This window comes from Ambystoma mexicanum, chromosome 6q, assembly GCF_040938575.1.
Source record: "Ambystoma mexicanum isolate Mex_15411 chromosome 6q, UKY_AmexF1_1, whole genome shotgun sequence".
NCBI lineage: Eukaryota > Metazoa > Chordata > Amphibia > Caudata > Ambystomatidae > Ambystoma > Ambystoma mexicanum.
In genome coordinates, this window is record NC_090937.1 from 496,146,962 (window position 1) to 496,166,831 (window position 19,870).

Here is a 19,870-nt window from a genome sequence, read left to right on the forward strand (position 1 = left end):
TGTATGTATGTATGTATGCATGTATAAAGCGCACAGGCAGCCCGAAGGCATCGCAGCACTGTTACAGAAAACAGCTTAGTTACAAGAAGACAGCTTGGTTACAGGTATATGAACGTATTTGGGTACATGATGTATTACATTGGTGGGGAAGAGATTACACATTATAGAAACATAAAAGCATACAAACAGTATGGCCTCTTACATTGCGATGTTACATTGTGTAGAGGCATGAATAGATGCAGGATGGGTTGTTGAATGGAGATGTGGTTACACAGGGTAACATGGTATGAAGCATATCACAGCAACGCAAGTAACATATGACTGGTTTACCTTTACGAAAGTGCGGAGGGCGAATGGAAAGTGGCGGTATTCATTTAGGGCGTTAGTGGGAAAAGCCGTGTGTTGATGGCTTTGCGGAAGGCAGTGTGTGAGGGTTCAGCTCTGAGTGGGAGGGCGTTCCCTCTTTCCAGCAACATATCTCTTTATAAACAATATTAAAATGGTAACTACTCTGATCACAAGAATGTGGCTCTACTGGGCCCTGTAACGTTCGGCTACTTTGTGAAGGACCTAAGGGCCTGATCATAAAGAGTGCTGTATAAGTGCTACACTGTAGTAAGTGCGTGAAACCTACAGCTGACGAGCTGGGCCTTGCTGAACCCTCAGTGCTATACAATGCTCATTCACTTTCCCACTCACTCACCCACCAGTCACTCACTCCACACCATTCTTCCCTTCCCCTATTCCTCTCTCCCTCCCTCCCTCGCAGCCTCCCTCACCCCCTCGCTTCCTCCCCTGCGCGCTCCCTCCGCAGGACAGGTGACCTTTCTTGCTCATTGTGGCCCTGTAACCGCCTAGTCACCGGCAGGCTGCCCCACCGAGTCTCCCACGGGCCACACCAGGCCGGCAGCACCGTTGAAAGGGGCCACTGGCGCCCCTGTCCCAACCTAGCGCCCGCCTCTGTCCTGCGGCAATAAAGTAGAGGGTTTTCTCGTTCATGTTTTGCCTTCTGGCATGGCGCTCCGAGCTGTGGGGCTTCACTCAGATGAAAGCCTCTTCCTGTGGGATGCAAGCACAGGGATTTGCCTATGTTTTTTCACGAAGTAATGCTAATACTTGTCTCTATACAGACTAATATAAAACCTGAGCCGTACCCAAAATGAGTGGGCGCTTCACATAAGCCCCCCCCTGAAAGTGCAAAGGCCTTCCTGCGCTTCAGGCAGGGCCTCTTCACTTCCACCCCAAGCCCAGATGCATCGGGGTCTCACAAGGAGCCAGGCATGGGCTTCAGCAAAGACTACGCGAACATGCTGAAGACAGAAAGGGGCAAAGGCACTGCGTGTGCATGCCCGCCCCCCCCCCAATCGTTTGCATCTTGCATCAGAGCATGCATAGGTTAGTGTGCTCGGCCCCGCAGCACACCCCTGTTATCGTTCCACCGCTTCTCCATGCAAGACCCACTGTCTACTATCAAGCGAGCGGGATCCCAGGAAGACCTGTGTTCCCCCCACCTTTTAGAAATGGGTCACCAGACAGCAAGAGCCGACCCCTCTCTCCGTATCCATCCTCTCAAAGGCTTGACAGCTGCGGCGAGTGTCCCACCGACTTCCAAGTCCTATTTTGTCAGGCCTCTTCTCAAAAACCCCTTCTCAAAAACCCCAAAACGGACCCAAAATACCCACCAAGTTACTACCCGTTCTTAAACACTCCTTTCATTGTAAAAGTTCTGGAAAAATTCAAAAGCCGCCAGCTCCCACCAGCTCCCAAAATACGTAGAAACAAACAACCTACTTCACGAGGGCCAGCTTGATTTTAGGCCAATGAGGTGAACAGAATCAGTCCTCGCCTCAATCTGGGATACGCTAAAGAACAATGCGGATGACAGCTCCGAGGGCGCTCTGATTCTACTGGACATTTCAGCCGCGTTTGACATCATAAGTCACAACATTCTTCTAAGGGGACAAGAGGACCGCGTAATAAAACGAGCTGTGCTACGCTGGATCCCCTCTTTACTCATCGGAAGAACCAAGACCCCCATCATGGCTCACCACCACAGATCCCAGCTAGGCCTACTAACAAGTAGAATACCACAAGGATTAACCCTTTCCCCTCTCCTGTTCAACATTTGCATGACTCCCTTTCTAGACCTCATCAGCCCAGCTGGTCTCACCTGTTGCAATTACGTATACAGCAGAGCGATCATCTACAAACTCAAAAGCGACTTCTCAATAGTTACCGGACCTAAAACACGGCTCACACAGGTGGACCCTTGAAAGACAATAAGCAGACCAAAGCTTAACCATACTAAAACCAGAACTCATGATTGACGGTGTGGTTGCATCAAACACTATGTCAATCCTTTGGCCGTTAAGGCCGGCCCCTGCCCAGTATCATCATCATCGGGAAGAACCCCAGAGACGCAATGACCGGCAGCCTCACACTTTGAATGGCAGGTGAGAGCCACTGTCAGAAGTTGCTTTTCTGAACTTCACAGCCATGATATTGCTAGTTACACCAAAACTAGACCACAAATAGCCTCTGTCTCAGACTACTGGAATACCGCACAGAAAATCTTCAGAGAGCCCACAATGCAGCAGTCAGACTACTCGATCGAAGGAAAATGTTCATGCACGTCTCCTCAGTGGTGCACATTCTCCATTAGCTCCTGATCAAGAATACACTTCACAACCCTCTACATCGCAAACTGTGCTTACCATGGATCATAAAGAAGTTCCAGCACTAAACAAAATTGAGGGCTCTAAGGTGCAGTAACTCTTATTTAGCACCGGTTCCTAGCTCCAGCAGGACATGGCAGAGAGGAACCTCTGTCTCGCTACTGGCCACACAACTCTGGAAATCACTTCCCAAGCAACTTAGTATAGAAGAGGACCACTGAACTTGCGGGAAACCGCTCACGACATGGTTCCTCAGCTAACCGCTATAACCACCTATCCGAAGCTGAGCCGTGCGGTGGCCTACTATACATCCTGTCAACAGACTACAACGTGCATACCTTTGTCTGAAAGCGAATCCCCTACCCACAATCTTTAAACCTGACTGCAACCACGGAAGGACCCCACCTTGCATCTGAGGAATTTGTACTGGGTCCTCACTAACGTTCATCCCTTTCTCTATGTTCCCGAACTCGCTAACACCCTCACTACCAAAATCTTGCACCTTTTACACCACAAACGCTCCCTATCGCATGTCCCACAAGACCTAGCGAACATATCAGACTCCTACCAGGGACGTCATTTAGGGGTCGCCAGAGCTCGCAACTGCAACCCCTGAGGTCTCCTTTGCTACCCCTGTGGGTTCCCTTGCTACCCCTAAAAAAGAAATTGAAAAAAATGTGATTTTTTGTTTTTTTTAATGCAAGCTCCTGGCCTGTGGCCTGCGGTATGTGGCTATTTGCTTCTGGAGTGGCTGGCTTTCTTGTTCAGGCCTCTTACTCTTAAAAAAAATAAAAATGAACAGGGGTTCTGCAAGTCTAACACTTTCAGCACTGGCCCTAAATAAGAAAGAATAGGAATACCAAATAATGTGTCTTTCTGGAATTCTATACAATAATTGCTAGACTCATTAAAGGTTTATTTCACGCACACTTTAGGGGGCGAGTCACTGATTAAGTCTGTTCCTAAATGCCTCAACTCAGCCTTTCATCCTTCTGAGGTCGATAAATGAGTACCAACACAGGTTGGGTGATGGTGTATGTATATTTTTCTATATAAAGCGCTTAAGCATAAGTGCCATATAATAACACATCATTATCATTTGGCCATGGACGTCTGCTTGCATTCAGAGTAATTTGGTAATATGGGCCTATATACACTGATCTTAACGATACATATGGCGATCCATTCTTGTATGAAATATATATCTCATTATAGTGATATCATAACCATCTTTTTCGTAGTGTACTTGGGAACAATGCTATGTGACGCCACTTCCTGTTTTGTCAAGGGGTGAAAGGTCGTGTTCCATCACTTCCCGCGATATCCCTTCAGGGTGTGGTCAAACGACATCACATCCTGTGATGTCATGAGAGGTCAAGGGTTGTGTGATGTCACTTCCGCTACCCCTGTCATTTTGGTGAAATGATGACCCTGACTCCTACCCTCCTCCGCTGCTATCAACAGTCCTATCCCATTCACTGCTGCTCTCCCAACCCTGGGGCCCCCCTTATGGATAACCTGCCCAGGGTCCTTTCTTCCCAGAACATTCAGAATCCTGACCGCCACACAGGTATCGGGGGCGCTTCCATACTACCCTCATCAACACAACAGTTTTTTGCATCTGCCTCTACCTCTATCCCACTATCAGCGCCCAACCATCTTTTTACAGAGTCACACGCACGAGGCCAATGTTCTTGGCAGAAGGGCGCTTTACAAGACGACTTGCCTTACCATGCAAGTATTCTCACCTTGGGCTGCAGCGCGGCTGCTGCACGATGTGCTGTGCGGTGCATCTTCATGGAGTGGAGGCTTTACCCACCATTCCTTCAGCTACCTTGCTTGTCCTGTCTTTCGTGGTCATTCTCTGCGGGCAATTGTGTGCCCTGGTGCCCACGGGCTGCCAGCGTGTTATAAATAAATAAATAAATAATAAAACATACAATTCCATGAAGCATTGCGGTCGGCAGCTCAGCGGCAAGAAGGTCCCCATGAGGATGGGGGTAGAATTTGATTGTACTCGTCCTCCAAGGCCTCTAGAGAGGTCGGGTGCGGGGAGCAGGTCCAAATGCCTTTAACTGGAGATGTTGCCACACCACCCCAAAGCTTGCATTTGTAAGGGGGCCTGTCCCCATGCCCTAGCGAGAGGGAGGGGCAGAAAATAACTGAGCTCCCCTTGGACTTGGGTCACAGAGTGCCTAGTTCCCTCCAGGCGTTGCCTGTTTACCCACCACAGGGCAGACATTTGATGCGTCTTCTGTGGTCCCAATGGTGCTTGCGCTTCCTCCCACGACCTTGTGTTTGTAGAGAATGCCGCGTTGAAAATAAGGCAATGCCCCTTTGCCACTGTGCGAGCACTGGCGTAGCTCAAGTACGTTCCTTATTGCAGAAAGGCACCGTGCATCCTCAGCCGCAGTCACAGCCACACAGCTATTCTGTGATCATGACGCCTACATGCCCAGTACAAGGAAATATCAGTAACAAGTCACAGTACACAGTGGCTTACATGGAAAACATGTCAAATGGACCCCACAAGGGGAGGGGGTGGAGCTTGGAGAAGGGGGCAGAGTTCCGAGGGAGAGGAGCTAGGCTCAAAGGAAATGTTCCAAATAATAGTTAAACATTGTACAATTTCTTTCATGCTGCTTCTTTCCAAACTCCACACTGTACATCAATTCCCCTTTAAATCACTTCCATGGCAGTGGTGCATCCAAAATACTGTTGTTAATGCAGTGACTTTTAGTACATTAAGGCACCCATAGGCACGCTCCACAGTAGAAGGCTACTAGGATAGCTCAGCACGTTTAGAGACCGTTGCATATATGATATATTTTAAAAATTGTTAATCATATGATTTTTTGCAATTCCTTATACAAAAACAAGTGCTATACAATGTGTGTGGCCATGGAATGGGTTAGGCTGGTCGCTTGCTTATATTCACGGCAAGTCAGCCGGTCCGATAGCGCAGCGAGCAGAACGCTCACTTTTACATCCGTGCAGAGCCTGCTAACGCAGGTTCGAATCCCGGCAGGGCCAAACTCAGCCTTTCATCCTTCCGAGTTTGATAAATGAGCACTACACACCGTGGGTAATAATAAGCAGCGCTCAGATACCTGAGGGTTCGTAGCGCCATATAAATGCTAAATTATTGCAGCTGGGGGTATTTCTGCCCCTGTAGTTAAAATCAAAAGTTGGCAAACATGAACCCAGAGTTTAATTTCCTAATAACTGCTGTCAGCACAACAGAAGCATTTATTCGTGAGTAAGCAGTTTGACAAGTATATAACATCTTTACAAATATAACCTGTGATAAAACACAAAGGAAGGGGCACAAACATTACAGAGTATTTGTATTGTAGTCCGACAAAAAAGAAACACATTTCAAAGAAAACTAGTGAATGCAAGTTTAAGCAGCATTTTTGAATTTGGAAATTAGTTTTTTCTTCTATGAAATTGTAAAATGCTCATTTGGAAAACAATAGTGCGCCCAGCACGTAGAAGGCCTGCTTTTAACAGTGATTGCCCCCACCCCAGTAATAGTCATGGCCCATTGATTCCTGTGGTGCCGCTTTCAGGCCAGAGGAAAGAAACAGGCTAGGCGAATAGGACCTGCAAACTCGTGAATGACAGCTGGGGAAAGGAGCACACAGCAGATTAGATCACATAGCCCCCAGTTTCCCTCGGCAAAGCCGGGGGCTCGGTACAGCCTGGTCTGTGCTGAGGCAGGCCGGGTCCCGAGATCCGGGGAGACATCTGATGCCGGATCTCATACCAAGCGAGAGACGGCCCATTATTCAGTGCTGATAATACAGCAGGAAGCCAATGCTTGCAAGTGCTGCACTTCTTTGCAAAAGGCCCCAATAGCCAATTGAACTGTAGTTACACAGAGTGGTCTTTTGAACAGATGACGATGCTTCTGAAAAAAGCAAGCTGTGCTCTGTGACCCAGATATAGTCTTCGGTTAGCGAAATTTTGACCTGGTGCAGTATTGGCCATCTTGCAAAAATGAGCGTGGAGCGTTGCGTAGCAGCACACATTTCAGATGTTCACCGAGTTGCAGGCGGGGTGATGCAGAGTGCAAGAGTTGGGGTCCAGTTTAGCGCCGGCAGTTACTGCGCAACCCCTGGCCATGAGATCCTTTCTGCGCCCCTTCTAAACGGCACCCTCCAGTGGTGGTGTACAGTGCCGGTGCATGCTGTTGTCGTGCAACTATGTCAAAGCATGGTGAGCGGAGCGCTTGCGGAAATTGGCCAAATCAAATGAACACTGTCTAATGCAAAAATCCCCCCGGAAGCTGTTAGAGCTGGCACATTTGGTATTGCATAGTACTGTTTCGAATTGGCGTATACATGGAGCATAACGATTTTGCACCATTTCTGCTGCTTACACATTAAGGAAGGGAGAAAATATGTTTCTGGACATTCCTCACAATGTTCCTTGAAAGACTGAACTGTTCTGAAAATTGCTCCAATCGCCTTTCTACAGCATTTGCTTCTCACACAATGAGGCACAGAGCAAACCTGCTGTTCCCCCAGAAAATGTTACTATGCTTGAGCCAAAACCACTTTACTTTCTTGGGTAGTCTGTAAACTACAAAAGGGGAACAGTGTCGGTCTCCTTCATTGTTCTACGTGGCTAGTGCAAAAATCTGCTGCGTGCTGTTTTGTATATTGTGCAGGATGGTGTGTGAGAAGGCCCACACCTCTGGCATCACCACGGTCACACACTCTTGGAGGAGTGGCTATGACCATCAACCTAGGACTGGGGAGTGTGAGGCCACATCCTGCCTTTGGGCCTTTGCTGGGAGTTAGATGTCCCAAATTGCCCCTCCCTCTGCACGCTAAGCCCCGTCCAATCACAAAGCATGGGGCAGTAAAGCAGGCATGTACACTACTCTGGGTGTATACCACCCACGCTGAATTTGGTGTCTGCACCCTGATGGGTGGCTAGCCAGCTGGGGGGAACATATGTCCCTTGCACCCTAAATGTGAAACCACCCCCAGCCTTTGATTAACTCGAAAGCAAATAGGTTGCAAGTGACCTAGGTGCAAAATAGACACATTCTGAACCACAAATGGTTCCAGTATGCTCCGTTTCCCACCAGGCATGGGAATAATTCTTTGATATCCAGTCAGTAAAATAAACCCCTGCAATTAATGGAATTCTTATTTTCTGACGCATATTTCGCAGTGTGATTTTGGGGGAACAATGGGTGTAATTCCACACTGTGTACTCTTTGTAGTCATGCACAGAACCCCCACTCGTTGTTTTTGTGATGATTGCGTGATCTAAAATGGCAGCCACGCTGATGGGCTCAGTAGTGTCTTTGGAATGGAACATCTTGGGCTCTATATATGGCGAATGTACAATATCTCTCCATTCTATGGGGAGGGGGAGAAATCTTCCCTTGCTAGGTTCAAAGGTTGTCTATTTGCAGCGAATTGTGGCACACCACAAAGCATGCACACTCATGCATTGGCAATTGTATTCAGTCACGATGCAACAGTGATCCGCAACTCTAAGCATGAGCATGCCAATAGGATGTGCATGTAGGTTGGCCTTCCTCCCCTTTGCAATACACGCTGAAATGGTTTCGGCCCAGCAGGTCTGGAGAGCCGCCATCCCCGTAACGCTCTGGACTGTGGTTCCCAAACCCCAACCCGCTGGTGGAGTCTGCTCAGGCAGAAGCTTTCTTTTGTGCTGCGTGGTCCTGATGAAGAGCGTCCGCCAACATGCCATGCCCAGCTGGAGTGGAGATTACAACTTGGCTTCACAGTTGCCCCCTTGTTGTAGTGTGCTTTGGGAGACTGAAGCCAGAGGGTGGCTCGTACAGCTCTGCGCCCCACCGTCCGGCGCTAGCAAGGACCGCCAATGGGCACAAAGATGCCGCTGTTTGCCCAGAAGATCTTTGGGAGCACAGGGATGGAAAAACTTTGCAGGCAGAGTTCTCTGAGGAAAATTGTAAGTCTTTTAATTACCATTGTCTTATTGAATATGCCAATTTTATTGCAATTTCTATTCATATTTTGATTAGGTCTGGGTTTGTTGACCCGCTTTATAATGTTTTTCGGAGTAGCCAGAATACATATGCATGAAGAAAATGAGGTATTAGGAATTAACAGTGGGATAGTTTGCATATTTCTGTCATTCTGAAAACCCAACTGGATTTTCATGCTCAGGAGGTTGAGGAGCCTGTCCTCTTTCTAGCAGGCCACTTCCATGCCAGCGAAGCATGATCTAGTTAGATATTGGCATACACACATTTTACTCAAGTCTAATGATATGGTGTGCGGAGTTCTTGGGTTCCGTCAGAGGAAAAGGGTTCTTGTTCTTTTTGTGTGCATATCGCGTATTTGCATGTTTGTGTGAGCACGCGCCTAGCCAGGGAATGTGTGGAGCGCTGTGACGAAGACAATGGCAATGACGCTCTGGGGGTGCAAGAAAGTGAATGGAAGTCCATTGCAAGATACTTTGAAATCAGGCATGTTTACAATTCGTTTATTCCAAAACGATTAAAATGGGATAAGAGGCAAGTTATCTGGGGGGGAATTCCTACAGGTAGGGGCGCACCTGGAAAAGGCCGTCTAAGAGTTGTTGATGCCCTAACCAATGGCATTGACAGAGAAGAGCGGTTTATTTTTCAAATAGGGTGAAAAGGATGTTTCTTAGGAGGAAAAGCTGCCTGGAAATATAATGCACCAGGCAATGGAAGCGCGTAGACTGGGGACGGCGGCAGAGGTGTTGCTAGGGGGAGGCTAGGGGCCCTAAAGCCCCGGGTAGATACTCAGGGGCTACAACCAATAGGCTCCTGACATTAGCCTAGACCTAGCAACACACCTGGACGGCGGTCTCTCTTCTCAAATACATAACCCAATAACTCAGCAGGTGTTGCTGCCAAAGTGTTTGTTGGGACAGTGCGGGTGGTGTGCTGGTTCTATGTCATATTTTCGCTTTTTGCCGGTCGCCAAACAAAAAGACCGATTTTGTTCGACCGATTTTTAGGCGGCCGGCAAAAATCGAAAACATCACATAGCTTTGCCCCGCCCCCACCCTCTAAGGCGAGATGTGCTCGAATTTGGGGAGTTTCACCCCAGAACCCCCCCTTCCTCAGCCCCCGATGTCTCCCTCCTCACCCAAGAATTCCCTGAAACCCAAATACACATAAACACACACACAAACACACATGCATACACACACTTACCGATTCTCCACCGACAGCGCCTATGTGGTCCTGGCATGCCTGTCAGCCCCTGTGCGTAATCGTGTGCGGCAGGAGCATAATAGTTTGATTTAGAAAGACCGCTCTCTGCGGTCCCAGAGCAGTCTTTCTAAATCGAGCTTATTTGGTATCGCTCCAAATAAAAAAATATCTTGGCTTGGGGCCAGTGTGCTACCAACTGACATTGCTCACATGCTCAAAGTTTGATGTTGCGTGCAGTTCGTCGTTTTGTTGTCACTTTATCGATCCGTTGCAACAGTAGCTGCAGCAGTAATGGCCCATGGGTGGAGTTGAAGACTGCCATTTTGAAGAGCACTTGTCGCATTTGCCTAGCCTTGGTGGGTCCATCTGACCTGGCCAAAGCCTTGAAAAGAAAACAAATGGAGGGGGGCTTGGGTAACCATAACAACAATAAAGTGGTGGGTGGAAGGTTTTTTAATAAATCTGAACCAATGGCACTGCTCTGGGCAACCGTCCACACCACTGTTTTTTAGCCCATCTGCACCATTGCAAAAGGGGTCCAGCCATATGCAAATCAGTCAGGTACTGCCACCAATGGGAGCAGCCCAGCCTGAACTGCTAGACCAGGTCCCCTTGCATGGAAACACAAGCAACCCCAGACATGTTTCGGCCTACATAGGGGTTTGGGTAATTTAATAATCCTGATCAACTGATCAGCTGGGAAAATATTCATGCCCAAGAGAGACTTTGGCAGGGTTCGCTGCAGGAGCTTTGTCTGACGCAGATGTGTTTGGGAAGTGGCGAGGGGTTGTAGTGGAATGGATGATAACATGAGTGGCAAACTGAGACCCGCGGGGGCAAGAAGTCTGACTTCAGAACTAAGCTCGGGGTAGGTTTCAAGGCTTTGGGGATGTTTTAAACCATTACGCCAGAGGGCTAATTTACTTCGATCCCGCTATGAAGTATATAGCCTGAGTTTTTTATTTGCAGGCAACAGTAATCCCCTGGAAATTGACTTTACGTGGTAACGTGGGCAGTGTTTCATTATCGCTTTTAATGTGGGGTGTCTTTGAAGTCAATTAGGCTTCATATGTGTGGAAAAAACGGGAAGCTTAAAGCAGAACAGGGCAGCGCTGTCACCCGTGGCGCCAAGAAATGGAAGCGTCCTTTTCACGGTTACTTTCTCCCGTCTTTTGGTCCCATCCAGAGTGATTTTCCTGAAAGAAGTGCTGCCTCTTTATTTATGAGTAGTATGACGCAGCCTTAGTTTTTAGATCAGTCCCAGAATTGGGCAATTCCCACCTCTGAGGGACGTGGGAATGAGGGTGTTTCTGGTGCTACGTCGCTCTGCGAGTAAGGTAGCAAGCGGTAATTCTCTCCACTGTAAAGCCGGAGACTAATCCCGTCTTCCTCAATGCACTGCGCCGTGTGATCCTGGGCAGAGCCCTTCATCTGCCCGGAACTCATCACTCTGTACACAAAAGCAGAGTGTCTAGAATCAGAATAAACACGCGTGTGCGGAGTTACCCGATCCAGGTAGCGTTTCCACATGGGGATGTGTGACAGCAAATACACGTGCACTAAGGTAGCTTTTAGTTATCTCCCACTGTCCGTTTCCAAGGCCGTAGGGTAACTCAGGGGGTTACTGCAAACTCTCTAGAGATTTGTCTGTAACCTTCATTGCACGTGTGTCTTGACGCAGCCTTAGTTCCCTTCATTCTTTTGAGGCGAGTATAAGGGATACCGTTGAGAGGGGTAACAGTAACATCTACCCTTTATAGCGCTATACAAGAAAATGACGCCTAGGAAGAGCCATCTGAAAGCAGGTTGTTGGTATTCTCCAGCACTATTGGAATACCATTCTGGAGTCCCAGCGAGGCTAGCAATGTGGACCCTAATGTCAGCACTGCTCCATAACATGGGCTTCCATACAGAAGATGGGCTCGCTATCAGGCTGCCTCGCGCAAAGCTACCTCACAGGGTGAGGTGGCCCACAGAGTCCTGCGTGAGGCCGTCCAGCTGCCAGCGGCTTAAACAGGAGCTTACACCTTCAAGCACACCCTTTCTTGAGTGCGTTCTGGTGTGTTCCCACACGTAACTGCTGGACCCATATGCAGGCAAAACCTTACCTTTGTTGTGCTGGGGTGTGGGTGTGTGTCTGGTCGACCCCCTCCCTCAACATGAATTATTACACCACAACATTTGGTCAAGTGTTGGCAATAAAAAGGCCGTAGGTCTTTATTGTTACATATATGGTTATGGAAATAAACAATATTTGCATATCAGTAATCATAAATTACTTTTGGGCCCCGGGTCCTGAGGTTACACCCTCAGGCCTGTGCCGCCGACTTTGTCCCACGACTTGTTGTGGTCACCCGTCGGTGTCCTGGTTATCCTTCTGTTGTTCTTCTCCCTTTTTCTAGGGTGGGAGGGTTTGCGGAAAAGAAAAAGAGAGAGAGAGAGACACAGAGTACACTGTGAACTCTCTTGCTGTTTGGGTCCCCATGCAGGGTCCACAAACAAACTTATATCTTTCTGGGCTGAATCAGCTCCTTATATAGGACCCAGGGCTGCCCCTGGGTCTTTGTAGTGTATCTGTGGGGCTGTGAAGCCAGCCCTCAGGCCGGCTTGTAGCTGACTCTCTGAGCCCCGGGTGGTGGGTGGGGGGGACACTCCTCTTTGTTGTTCCCCTGCCTGGCTGACCTTGCTTCCCTTAGGTGCTTAGCACCCATTTGTTATTGGGGAAGGGTGAGGTGTTCTTTCACACCTCCCCCTTCCTGCACTTGCAGAATTGGAGACTGCATGTCTCCTGTTTGTAGCGGGAGAGAGGCGAGCTGTGCCAGGGGGAGGGGATGGTGCTGCCCCTCTCTGGGGCCTGCTGCCGAGGGGCAGCAGTTACCCGGTCTCGCTTGGGCCTGCCCTGGCAGCGTTGCCCATCCCTTCTGTAAAGCAGATTTCTCCCGGGTGTTTTGCGTTCTCGGGGTCAAGGTGTGCAAGCCACCGCACAGCCAAAGGCCTGCGCCGATTCCTGTTCTGGTTGCAGCGTTAGCCGGGACCTCGCATTTTTCATGCATGCAGCACGCTGCTGTGTGCCCGATTTTGGTGGGGATTGCGAGATAATATTTGAACGCACTTGGTATGTCCTCTTTTATGCTCCATTGCTACAGTATTTCAATGGACCGTTAAAGATCCCACCACATCATCAGGCCCGTTTCTTGGCCTGGGCGAAGCGGACGACTGCCCGCTGCGCAATCGCCGAGGGGTGCAATTGCCCACCTTGGTGGTGGCTCGAATTGCCCTGGGGGCGCATTTACCTTGGGGCGGGCACCACTGCTGTGTGCGATTACTCGAGTAGAGTAGAGGCAGCAGGTGCCGCGCTGCCTCCGATGTACTCACATTAAGTGCGTGCACCGGGTCACCATACTCGCAGCTTTTGTCCCACTCCTTCGGGGCATAGATGGATGCCTGGTGGAGTGCTGCCATGTCTGCATAAAATAAGCGACTTTGGGCTTGTTTTTCAGCGAAGTCGCTTATTCTTTTTCTGGTCGCTTGTCCCAGGTTTTGTCCATTTATAGTGTTAATTGGCTGCTTATTGTTGTGCTTGTTTCCTCATAAGCACAACAAAAACAGTTCAGTTGCCCCTGCAGCTAAAACCAGCCACCTCCACCCGCCCCCCCATCAGAATGGAGCGCCCAAAACTACTAATGATGGGCCATTAGTCACTGAATGCTTTCCTGCCTGCATTCTGATGGGCTGGCAGGTGCACTGGGGTGTGGGTAGTGGGCGTGCATTGTAGGCAGCTTTGCCTCTCTGCAGGTGTGCGTGTGTACCAGGATTAGAGGGATAATCAAAGAGTCCTGGGGAATGCCGAGAGATGGGTCTTTGTGCACGGCAGCTGCAGTCTCATAGTTGGGGGCAGTGCTTTAAGTGGGCCTGTCTCCAAAAAGTGGAGCTCAGCTGGGGCCCCCGGCCCAGCCACGACCACGGCCGCATCCTCGACAGGACATTTGCCCGCCGCCATAATGAAGATAGGGCTAGCACTTCTGTAGGAAAAGCAAACTGTAACTTCCTCTGGTGACCCTGTGCAAGAGGTCACCAGAGGAAGTTACAGTCCCCAGCCACGACCCAGGTTATTTATTTATTTATGCAATGTTTGTCGGATACCTGTATCTGACAAACATTGCATAAATAAGTAAGTATAAAACATTGCATGAATAAATAAATACCCCTATTAACATTGAAACTATCCCATACGATGAAGCCACCCTACTGCTTTCAGCTGGGCCGGGTGTGGTTCAAGTAAAAGAAAACGTTGCTTATGATCTTCTCTTTCACCGTTAGCTAGAGTCATTGCTCTTCTTAATTATTCTGGCACAGTTAGTTCTCCTCTGCATGAGCTCAGATCGCAGTGCAGACAAACATTGCTGTTGCTAGTTTAGGTGCACAGATGCCTGGTACAGTTTGCTCCCGTGTACATGCGCTGCCGATCATCCTGTTTACTGAGCATTTGTGGTCATCCATATTAATGAAACGTAACTTTTCAAGCAGTGTTAGTATATGTTGTGATCATTTGAAAACGCTGTTTGTGTATTTGAAAATACATATGTACTCCTATTTCTGCATGTGCAAGCAGCATTTGCACTTTCACAAATGTTTTCTTAAACCGCCGTTATGGTTGTTCCCCATGTTCCCCATCCAATAAGCGCTCAGCCTAACATATCATATAGAAATTGAAACATAGGAAGCAGATTTTCAACATCATTTGAGCCAAAAGACCATGTACTCGGCCTTGATATAAGTCACAGGCTTCTATTCTGAGAAGCGTTGTACATCTACCCTCTCTACTACATGGTGTTCTGCACCTGTTGAAACATATCAGAGCCCCCTGTCGAAATCAAAGCCTACATAGTGGGCTACATCAAGCTGGCCCACATTGGGCAAAAAAATGTGCAGCACATTCATCGTTCAAAAACACATTGGTTGGGTAGGAGCTACTTAATTGCAGGGTGTAGTCTGGGAGCGGCGCGGGACAGGGGGCGGTGCAATTTAGTGTTTCGCCCTGGGGCACCAAATAGACTAGAAACTGCCCTGCCTCTCATTGTAGCAGATTGTGGGCGTGGCTTTCCTGGGCGACGTCCCGCCTGCAAGTCGGCATGCGCAGTTCAGCCGATGCCTGTGTGCCTGCCACACACTGTTGTTCAAGTAATACACCTCTGTATATTGTCGCTGCTGTTTGCACTGTAATCGCGGTCCTTAGGTTGACGTACACGCTTGGACGGCCAGACATGCTTAACACATGAGAAAGGAAAGAAAGACAATTTGGGCATTTTCTCAAAATGTGATTCGCTAAGCAGCCTTTTATGTGGTGGAGCCTTTTGAATTGTATTTCCAGTAACAAAATGACGCATGCCACCTTATAAGAGTGTACAATGCGGTAACTCGCTATGCATGGTTGTGAGAACCCCTTTTGACGTCCTACTCCGATGCTTTCATCGCCTCACTCACCCTCCCGCCCTCTCATTGGAAGTCCCAGAGTGTCCCTCGCTGCCCCCTAGTCTAGAGAGCCATTCCTTTTAACGCAACAGTAAGCTAATCCGATTGGTCACATGATTTCATTTGTGTGTTTGTATCGTGGCTCAACCCAAAGCAGCAAGAACAGCGCAACCGACAGAAAAACAGATCGAAAAGTGGCAGGGGTGTAAACCAGGGCATGGCACTGTAGGCGCTTTGCCCATTAAAAAAGATGAAAAGAGACAGAAGAAACAGCCATATTGAAAAGGCCTGGAAGCAGGCTGAAGACACTGGGGCCCTCCCAATGTTTGGGGTGCCGAGGCTGAGATCCTACAAGTGTGAGGGGCCATGGCACCGAGGCTGCCCTTCTCTGAGGGCTCAGACACTGATATATTATTGGTCTGACAGGTTTACGCACTGCAACCCTCATAGCCAGAGGGTCTTATACACATGGTCCCTCTTAATGTGAGGGTTTCAGGTTGCCCTCGTGTGGTAGGCCATGACGCGTCGCTGAGACCTTCACGTCATCCATGGCATTGACACTAATGTGCATATAGTTGCCGCACCTTTGACACTGATGCTCTCCGAATCTGCAGGGTTCAGGTGCTGGGATCTTTCTAGACTGAGGGTCCTACAAACGGAGACCCTTATAGTATTCGGGGGACGTGAACCCCTAGTGGGCCAGGCACTGAGAGCATCCGAGTCTGATAGGCCATGATAGACACCGCCCTGAGCATGGCTCACAAAGTCAGAATTAAAGTGACACTGCCTTAATGTAATGGCGTTATGATCTTTTGATGTCAATCCTGCATTGACTCAAACCACTGAGAAGCAGCTGCATGCCATCATGTTGGTGCTACATAAAGCACCAAAACAGGCAAACAACCTAGAAGATAACACGGGAGAGTCCTTGGTAAAAAATGGGAACCCAGAGTTCATGCTGAGGGCAGAGAAACCCTCAGGTTTGAGGTGCTTTCAAGAGTTTCAGTGTTTTTAGTAAGTTATTTTAATTTGCATTTAATAGTTCTCTTACTGTTGGGTACTTACTATGGCTAGGAACAGACCCTGTAAAGAGAAGCGTCCACCTGGACAGTATTTTATACCACTTTGTTTAATTTGTTCAGATTTTATTCAATAAGTCCTTCCTTTGTATCTATTTTGTGGCCCATCTTGAGTAGACCATGCAAAGCTTCATGCTGTCTCTGTGCAGCACATACGATGGAACAGAACACTGAGTTTGAGCTGCTTCAACTAATTTTAGTGGTTTTAGAAATGTATTTTAATTTCCATTTAATTGATGTTCTCTTGCTTTTTAGTTTGGGCTATAAGGTATCGCTTGCAACACCTATAGGCCAACCCTATTGCATTGGATTACAGATAGGTAGGAATGGCATATGAGGACGGACACAGAGTCTGTAGGTGCTGTTTGGTTGTGTGCCCACCCATTGCCTGCCCATGGCCCTTCCCACCCATTCCTGCCCATGGATGCCCAAAACCCTTCTTCATGGGAACTCTTTGAACTTGTTTTAATCAAGCCTTACCATCAGGCTTTGCATTCAAAGTGGCTGCCAGTGTTTGTTCAAAGCAGTCTTCTGAGAGTTAATGACTTAATTGGATTTGTAAATGTGGTACTAGTATAGTAAAAATGTCTTACCGGGCCTTCCTTCAGCCACTCGATTTATGAACACTCTGTATGTCTTTCAATGAAGTCCCGTTAAAAACAAGCATTGGCAAAGTCACTGAAGTCCTGTTTCAAACATGCATTGGCAAAGATGTCCAGATACTCACACAATGTTGCACCTGCTACCAACAATGGGTAGTTAATACTGGCTGGCAAGTGCCTTTCCCATGCCTACACAAAACCACAAACTGTTGGCATTGCCAATGCTTGTTAAAAATGTGGGCCACAGGGCAATTATTTCAACACTTGGTCTTATTTTGTTCGTATTTTATTTAATAAGTCCTTCTTATGGTTCTACATTAGGAGCCACTTTGAAACCAGCCAACAGGCTATTTAAAGCTTGATGTGGCATCCATGCAGCTGCCACACGTGCAGGCAGCATGCAGAGGAGCAATAACGGCAACGCGTCTGGTCCCATGCACAGACAGGTCAAGTGGGAACATCTGCCCAAATTTCTACTTTATTAGGATATACTCCCACTTTTCTTAAGAAATGATGGAACCCATAGTTGCAGTTAGATGCAGAAAAAGGTGTTGATTCAGAAGTTAACTCTTTATTACCCCCTACCATCCCCAAATAACTTCCTTCCTAAATCATGTATGATTAGAAATACACTACTAAACTTGAAAAAAGTCACTCATAGTCCAATATTCTCTAACAAATTCACATTCAGAGGTACAACACAGAACAGAGATACATGACTTCATAGAGAAACACAACATTGATAGCTTATTTATTACTGAGTCTTGGTCTACAAAAGACCATACAGCTATCCTAGAACACATGGTTTCAATAAGCTATAAAATCAGCAGCACTAATCATAGTACGCTGGTTGTGACGAGTCAATTTACGAGGCACCAGTGGTCCAGGAATGAATATCGGTTTCTAAACCATCAATCAGGCCCACACCTCTAGTACACAAGAAGGGATCCAAACAGTTCCGAAACGCAAGTAAATGATAAACCTCCTTGTCCAATTTTGGTAACATGGATGGAACGACAGTCTTATCTCTGCAAGGCCGTGGATCGGTGGTTAGTTGCAACACAGCAAAAATATAATTATTACCCAATCATACAAGGGACTGTCCAGTCAAGGTTGTATACACATATCAACTTTATTATTATTGAACAGACAGTTCTAGCACACTCCAAAATACAACCCACCCTGTAGAGGAATGCAGAGGAAAGACAGTTTCAAGAAGGAAAAGGGATGCACTTGTGATACTGAAAGAGGGTAGTCGGTAAAGTAATTAATCGCAAATGCCGTTTTTGTGGTGCAGAAAAGGAAACCATACGCCACTTGTTAATGGCCTGCCCAAAGAACCAAACGATAAGATCAGCTTACCTCGACACTTCTGGGCAAATGGACACTTCAACCCCAACCAATGGTGGCTCAGACTAATCGGTGGTGACAGAACAACGTGGCAAATTGCCCTGGTGAAGATCATCCAAGAAACATTGAAAATGCTAGGCTGAGGCATTTTTGAAAAATACAGGAACAAGAGTTTTTGTAAAGTTCCATTTGGAACATATACAAATAAAAAAAAAATGAATCCCACTAGTTCAAGAATACTTGGTTTCAGCACAAAGAGAGCAATGGGTCGTAAAATGTCACTAGGGGCTTCGGAGAAGGACCAACGGGACAGACCCACAATGTGCCTTGTGCTTGCAGAAGTTCTAGGTGTTCAAAAGGGTCAAGTCAGTTTCAGGGTGCTTTGCAGCTCTGCAACAGAGTTCAAGATGGGAGACAGCTGCGGGTACCAGGCGTCAGGAAGTTCGGTGAGCGAAGTTGAGCGGATGGCTGCAGGCTGGCCTACATGGCAACTCAGGGTCAGAAATAATCTCAGTGCTGGTTGGCGGGTCTGAAGCACTGGTCGAGGCATCTCGGACGACGTTAGCGACTCCGGTGTGAGAACAGTCGGCAGTGCAGTTGGTGGTAGCTCGAGGGCCTCAACTGGCTCGAAAATGTCCTTTAAGATGGACGTTGTTGATGCTTGTCGATGCACTCCTCCTTTCATTTTAACTGGGCTTTTGTCGTCCTTTAAGGCAGACGTCCCAGAGCTGAGGAGAGTGTTGCAGGCAATGCCCTTGTCCTTGGTTTGGTTAAAGACTCTCTGGCACTTCCCACCTAGGAAGCTTGTTTGCAGAGCCTAGCAGAGCACGCTGTGTGCTGACTGGGTACTGGTTGTGGAGCTGCTGGAGGGTCCTCTGGATTCAGTATCTCCCTCGTTCCCCGGGAGATGTTTAGGGGAGGGATCTTGCTTCTTTAGAAATTCTGGCTTTCCTTAACTGGCGGAAGCTGTAAGGCAGACTGTACCTTCAGCCAGCGTCCAAATGTGTTCTTCTTGTTACTCCTTGCAAAGTCTTCATATGATCTCCCAAAGAGGGGCTCATCCCTTGTTTAAAGCTTAATGGGCCCCAGTGATTGGTGTACGCTAAGCCTACCTTAATGGACCAATCCTGGGTCCCCACCAACATTCTCCTGTATGCATGAGGTCGTAACCAGAGTGCTTTGCAACAGAAAAGGTAAAGGGGTGAAAACATGTGATAATGAGACCCACCCACTTTCCTGTCTGTTTTGGATCAAAGTGTCTCTCTGGTTAATTGAGCTCTCTGTGGTTCTTGATTAAAGCAACAGGCCTCCTTGAGGCTGTGGAGAGAACAGACTTTCTGTCTCCATCAAATTACATACTCCTACCCTCTGAATGGGTGACTACTGTAAACACTTGTCCCAGACATGACAGGTCACTGCCCTTGATACTGAGAGGTGGGAGCTGGCTTCAGGCTGACACAGTGCATATCAAAGGGGTATTGGGGTTTTCCTGTC

At 47.9% G+C, this 19,870-nt stretch overlaps 1 protein-coding gene across 35 annotated transcripts in view; it reads left to right on the forward strand.

Annotated features, from left to right (window-relative positions):
• Nucleotides 1-19,870, forward strand: part of ANK2 (ankyrin 2) — a 1,645,279-nt gene that overhangs the window by 843,657 nt on the left and 781,752 nt on the right. The window contains exon 1 of one of the 35 annotated variants that reach the window (XM_069630991.1): nucleotides 8,522-8,633. The exons of the other annotated variants lie outside the window; for them this stretch is intronic. Within the exon in view, the coding sequence (XP_069487092.1) occupies nucleotides 8,544-8,633 (90 nt within the window). The 5' untranslated portion in view covers nucleotides 8,522-8,543. Of the gene's footprint in view, nucleotides 1-8,521; nucleotides 8,634-19,870 lie in introns of those variants that run through there. 35 annotated transcript variants of the gene reach the window in all.